Source organism: Paroedura picta, chromosome 18, assembly GCF_049243985.1.
Source record: "Paroedura picta isolate Pp20150507F chromosome 18, Ppicta_v3.0, whole genome shotgun sequence".
NCBI lineage: Eukaryota > Metazoa > Chordata > Lepidosauria > Squamata > Gekkonidae > Paroedura > Paroedura picta.
In genome coordinates this window covers 8992759-8998758 of record NC_135386.1, presented here as the reverse complement: position 1 = coordinate 8998758, position 6000 = coordinate 8992759, and the positions used below count along the sequence as shown (strand labels likewise).

Here is a 6000-nt window from a genome sequence, read left to right as displayed (position 1 = left end):
GGGACTGGGGACTTTATTTTCCCTCTCCCTCTCCCGTTTTTTCACCTGTTCCCAGGCTGTGACAGCATTGCATTCCCAGCAGCCTTCTTTCCAGAGAACAGCCTCATCAAAAGAGGTCAGGACAAGAAACGAGGATTATTGTGGAACAATCACAGCAATAACGTCACTGCTGAATCCTGAACAGAAATGGGAGGGGAGGGGAAATGGAGGTTCTCTTGGGTTCCTTTTTTGGGACCCTGGTTCATTTGACCGCATATTTTCATCTCCGACCGTGCCCTTTCTTTAAATTTACCTCCGACGTACTTAACTTTTTCAAGACCAGTGGGAAAATAGTTCTGTGCTGTGTTCAAACCAACACTGGTGCTCACTATATCAGGCCGTTTCTTACTCCAGAGCTGGGTGCTGCCATAGGAATGATGGCCAGAAGAAGAAGAAGAGTTAGTTCTTATATGCCGCTTTTCCCTACCCGAAGGAGGCTCAAAGCGGCTTACAGTCACCTTCCCATTCCTCTCCCCACAACAGGCACCCTGTGGGGTGGGTGAGGCTGAGAGAGCCCTGATATCACTGCCCGGTCAGAACAGTTTTATCGGTGCCGTGGCGAGCCCAAGGTCACCCAGCTGGCTGCATGTGGGGGAGTGCAGAATCGAACCCGGCATGCCAGATTAGAAGTCCGCACTCCTAACCACTACACCAAACTGGCTCCAGGACCACAAACAGCTTAAATTTGACTGTGCCACCAGAAGTTTGTAGCCCAGGCAGCACATACAGCTGTTTGAAAGATGCTTGGGGAGTACAAAGGCATCCGGGAAAGCTATTTCTTTCTTTAAATATCTATTCCTCACCCTTCACATAGATTGAATTCCTTTTTTTTTTTTTTTTTTGCAGTTAAGTGAACAAGGTGGCAACTAGAGCCAAGGAGCAAACTGCCCCCATGAGGTCTAGAAACATGTCCTGATGTGGAACAATGACCAGAGGCACAGCTGTCTCTGTGGTGGTGCCTTGATTCCAAAACTCACTCCCCACGGCTGCTTTCTCACCTGGCACCTATTTGATACCGCTTTTTTTAGTGCCCAGGTGGCAAATTTCCCCCAGGTGAGAGGATTCCCACCAAGTAATCTGATGAGCCTTAATTAGGTCTTTGTGATTATTCCTGACTTCTTTATTGCCACCACTAATTATGTGGTTCTCCTGTTTAGATAAGAGCCTCTTGTGGCAGCAGACATGCAGTCTGAAAGCTCTGCCCATGAGGCTGGGAGTTCGACCCCAGCAGCCGGCTCAAGGTTGATTCAGCCTTCCATCCTTCCAAGGTGGGTAAAATGAGTACCCAGCTTGCTGCTGGGGGGTAAACGGTCATGACTGGGGAAGGCACTGGCAAACCACCCCGTATTGAGTTTGCCATGAAAACGCTGGAGGGCGTCACCCCAAGGGTCAGACATGACCCGGTGCTTGCACAGGGGATACCTTTACCTTTACCTTTTACCTGTTTAGTCATTGCATGAAAACTGCACCCTGGGCTGAGAAGGGGGAGGGAATAAAGGTTTTTCAACAATCTATATTCACAACTGGATTTTTAAAGTTATGAATCCAAAATGTGCGTTCAAAAACACGCCACCCTCTCAGAGTGCCCAGAACGCCTGTGCACTGCAGTTTGCCTTCTCCGTGACTCATATTGCTTTATGGTCGTTCCCAGGAGCAGCTGCTGCCCATGTTTCCTATTTTCCTAGGCCTCTGACGGAAGAAGAATTGTCTGTCCCTGGGATTTTTCAGCCTGCGGGCAAATTCCCACATTCATATTGCTAGCCTGAGCCCGGTACGCAGTGAATCACCATGGATCCTTAGTGCTTGGCTTCTAAGGTTCAGTTCCCACGGATAAAAACTGTTCCTGGATTGTACCACTCAGGGTCTGCAGGTGGGGAACGGCAGGTGTGAATGACTCTCTCTGTGTGTGAGGATCTCCTGGAGAAAAAAAAATGACAAGCTTTTCTACCTGAGATAATGCCATTTCTCGATAACTAAAATATTTAAAATGTAGGATCGTTCGTTTCTGTGATTGCCTGCAATCTGAAATGGTAAAAGGCAATAGCTTGCAGTGAGAAATGCTAACAGCTTCGAATATTCCAAGCGTGAGAAGGCGAAAGTAAATTGTAGCAAATTAGTAAACTGTCATAATATCCAAATTAAGCCAGGCATAAAATAATTCTTAAACTGTGTCATAATGTCAAAATTAAGCCGTATTATGCCATAAGATAATTCTTAAACTAATTTGCCACAATTTACTTTTGCCTTCTATCTGTACAACTTACGATCCTTGTTCCATTGAGTCTGAGGAAGAGTTCCTGCACTTGAAAGCTCACGTCTTGAATAAATCTTTGTTGCTCTTAAAGGTGCTATTGGGCTCAATTTTTGTTGTGCTACTTCAGACCAATACAGAGACCCACTTGAATCTTTCAGCTATTCTAGTAATTGACACGGTGATTATGTTATTGACAACCCATAACAGTTTCATTGCAATGAGTAAATGTTCCTCTTTAAAAGGGCTTTGGTATGTTTGAGTCCATCCCTTAGATACCAGTTTAAGTTTACCGTACAAGTTTAGAAGAAGAAGAAGAAGAAGAAGAAGAAGAAGAAGAAGAAGAAGAAGAAGAAGAAGAAGAAGAAGAAGAAGAAGAAGAAGAAGAAGAAGAAGAGTTGGTTCATATATGCCGTTTTTCTCTGCCTGAAGGAGTCTCAAAGCAAATGCTGGCTGGGGCTCATGGGAATTGTAGTCCATGGGCATCTGGAGGGCCGCAGTTTGACTACCCCTGACCTATGGAGAAGGCCTCCAGAGGATTACATGTAGGTGTAAATAAAGCCACAGCAGATAAAGGAAGAGAAATACATAGTGGCATTTCTGTCAAAGCATTCAGCTGGACTGGTGTGCCTGATTTTGGCAGATGAACTCTAGGACGGCCCTTAATCGATGAACTGTTTTCATGGCAGACTCAATTCGGGGTGGTTTGCCAGTGCCTCCCCCAGTCATGACCGTTTACCCCCCAGCAAGCTGGGTACTCATTTTACCGACCTCGGAAGGAGGGAAGGCTGAGTCGACCTTGAGCCGGCTGCTGGGATCGAACTCCCAGCCTCATGGGCAGAGCTTTCAGACTGCATGTCAGCTGCCTTACCACCCTGCGCCACAAGAGGCAAATTGGACTTAGGTTGAAATTTAAATATATATATATATATATATATATATATATATATATATATATATATATATATATATATATATATACACACACACACATATCACAATGCTATTTTTACGTTCTATGCATTCTAGGTAACTTTTTGTTGCTCCATATAGACCAAATTTTAAATCAAGAACAAACCCCCCCACCCTTCCTGGTCAGTAGCGTCCCGCTTGACCAATGTTAAAAATCTGGTCCCCTTAAGCACCCTACGGGGGAGAAAGGGTGGAGAGAGAACTCCTGAGAACTGCTTCTATCAGGGCTGCGACGAGCCCAGGAGGGGGCCCCAGCTGGAGGAGCGACGAATCCACCCCACGCCCAACAAGCCGGCTCCTGGCGCTGTCCCTCGGTGCCCCGGGCTTCCAGGCGGAGCGCCCACCGGGCGGGGCGGGGCGTGGGGGGCGAGGCTCCTCCCCCTCCCGCTGGGGCCGCCCCTCTTGCTCGCCACCGAAGGCTCGGCGTGCGCCTGGCGGGCGGCTCAGTGCGGGCAGCATGTGCGAAGTGGGCAGCCGGCCCGCCCTGCCCGCCGCCGAGCGCAGCGGAGGAGAGACCCCGCCGGCCAGCGCCCTCTCGCCGCCGCCTCTGCCGCCCGGGGACAAGGGCCGCGACGTGGGGTGAGTGTCGCTTCGGCAAGCCGCGCAGCCCCATCCTACGCCCCCGGGCGCGCAGAGGAGAGCAGAGCAGAGGGCGGATCCTGCTTCCCCCGGGGGGCTTCTGCCCCAGCGCGCTCGGGTTGCCACCTTCCCTCCTTCCGTCCCCGGGAGACGCGCCGTCGGACCTGCCTGTGCTCGGCGGCGCCTCGCACCAAGCTGCCGCCCGGGGGCTTCCAGCCTGGCGAGCCGGCGTTGGTTCCCTCCTTCTCCTCCTCCGCAGGCAGCCGGCTGGGTGACCTTGGCCCGGTCACAGCCCTGATAGTGCCGTTCTCTCAGAGCAGTGCTGTCCGAGCTCGCTCACCCGCCCCCCTTCACAGGGTGTCTGTTATGGGGAGAGGAAGGGGATTGGAAGTCGGTTTGAGGCTGATTCTAAAGCGGGGGATAAAAGCCAGCTTCCTCTTCTGCAACTGGGGGGCCAGGGACCGAGGCAGCCGGCTGAGGGCTTGTGAGGGCGTCTGCAGGGGGAGCCCAAAGGCTGCATGGAGGCGCAGGAATTTCGGATCGGAGGCCATCCCCGTCCACAGAGCGCAGAGGCAAGGGGGACCAGGCGGCCCAGGGCAGCACCGACCCTGCAAGGCTGTCCACCCCGCCACTAGTGCAGGCGCTGGGAGAATAGGCCATATTGCTACTGAGTAGACGGCGCAGAGCCGTCTGTGGGGGAAGGAAGGGCAGGCCAGAGCTGAGAAATTGCGCTGCGCACTCCTTGCGCTGTGTGCGAAATCCCTTGTGGTGTTGCTGGCCAAAGATACTGAGAAACACAACTCTGGGCAGTGCTTTTTAGTCCCTGACGGGAGGGGTCTCTCCGAGGGCTCGGCTTCTTGGCAGCCCGAGCAATTTTGGGGGTCATGGGCTGGGACTGGTTTGGGGGAAGTTCACCAAAAGTTGGCGACTCTCCGAAGCGTTCGTTCATCCACAGGGACTTTCTTCGGTGCGGGCTTAAAAATGGAGGGGAAGGGGGCGCAAATGAATGTTCTTCCAGTCTGTGGGAGATGCTCTGTTGTTTGTTGTGGTGGTGATTTTGCTGCCTGTTGACCATCTGCAAGTTTGGGGCTCATGCAGGGGTTGGAATGTGCGCTGAATTTGCACCCTGGGCTGGAGCTATCCTGTTCCTGGTTTCTGGCTGCTCTCGAGGGTGTCGAGCTCGGCTAGTTTGTAGCCTGAGAATGCATTCCGGCTGGGCTGCAAGAAAGCCCCATCTCTGGAACTTCCCTTCAAGCCTTCCGGGGTAACCGGATCGCTCGAACGGGCAAGGGGTTTTGGGACTGGGGCGGGAAGTTGTACAGCCTGTGATCCTCAAGATGATCAGAGCTGCTGTTTACACTGGATCCATATGCAGTGGTTCTTATTTCTTCGTTTTTATCCATTCGTAATGGATTTCATATCTGTAGTTTTATGTTTTTCGACTGGTTGGTCTAGGACCGTAAATAAAAATTGATCGAGTTGATTGATTGGTGGCTGTTTGCGATGTGTACATTTTGGCGCCTTTACTTGCTCGCGTGGCGCTTGTTGGGATCTCGTTTGGCTCATGGGGTGCCGGGTTCTTTACTGCATCAGACACTGGATGTCTTTACTCGTTCTTCACAATTGTGCCTTTTTGGGGTTTACTGAGACCTGAAAGTTACAGGTCTCCTGTAGTTACAGGTCTCCAGAGTCCCCATTCAAATGCTCACCGAATCCAGAAGCTTCTGGGTTGATTTCAAGGAACTCACTGTCCCTTAACCTAAACTACCTCACAGGGTCGTTGTGCATGATGCTTGGCAGGGGCTCATGGGAACTGTGGCCCATGGACGTCTGGAGAACCACGGTTTGGCCACCCCTGTTCTACTTCATTTGCTGAAATGAGGTGGGCATTTTTCCCCCCCCAGTGGTAGCATTAGGGTTGCCAGGCAACAACTGAGAGCTGGGGGGGGAGGTGGGAGGTGCCAGGTTGTTGCTCTAGGAATCTGCTGATTCCGAGGGCAAAGTGACCTCACTTCCTGGTTTTTCCTGGAAGTGATGTCACTCCGCATGCAAAATAACTAAAAAGTGGCTCGACAGAACCGTAATGTGAAAGGCGATCGGACTCCGTACGATATATAAAGTGACCTCAAAGCGGAGAAGTGTCTTTCAGCAACTTTGTG

At 51.3% G+C, this 6000-nt stretch overlaps 1 protein-coding gene across 13 annotated transcripts in view; it reads left to right on the top strand.

Moving 5' to 3' along the window:
* Nucleotides 1–3660: 3660 nt before the first annotated feature.
* The window catches only part of HOMER2 (homer scaffold protein 2), a 91024-nt gene continuing 88684 nt past the window's right edge, over nucleotides 3661–6000 (top strand). For all 13 annotated transcript variants that reach the window (XM_077317757.1, XM_077317764.1, XM_077317758.1 and 10 more), the window contains exon 1: nucleotides 3661–3841. In XM_077317757.1, the coding sequence (XP_077173872.1) occupies nucleotides 3720–3841 (122 nt within the window). In that variant the 5' untranslated portion in view covers nucleotides 3661–3719. The remainder of the gene's footprint in view (nucleotides 3842–6000) is intronic.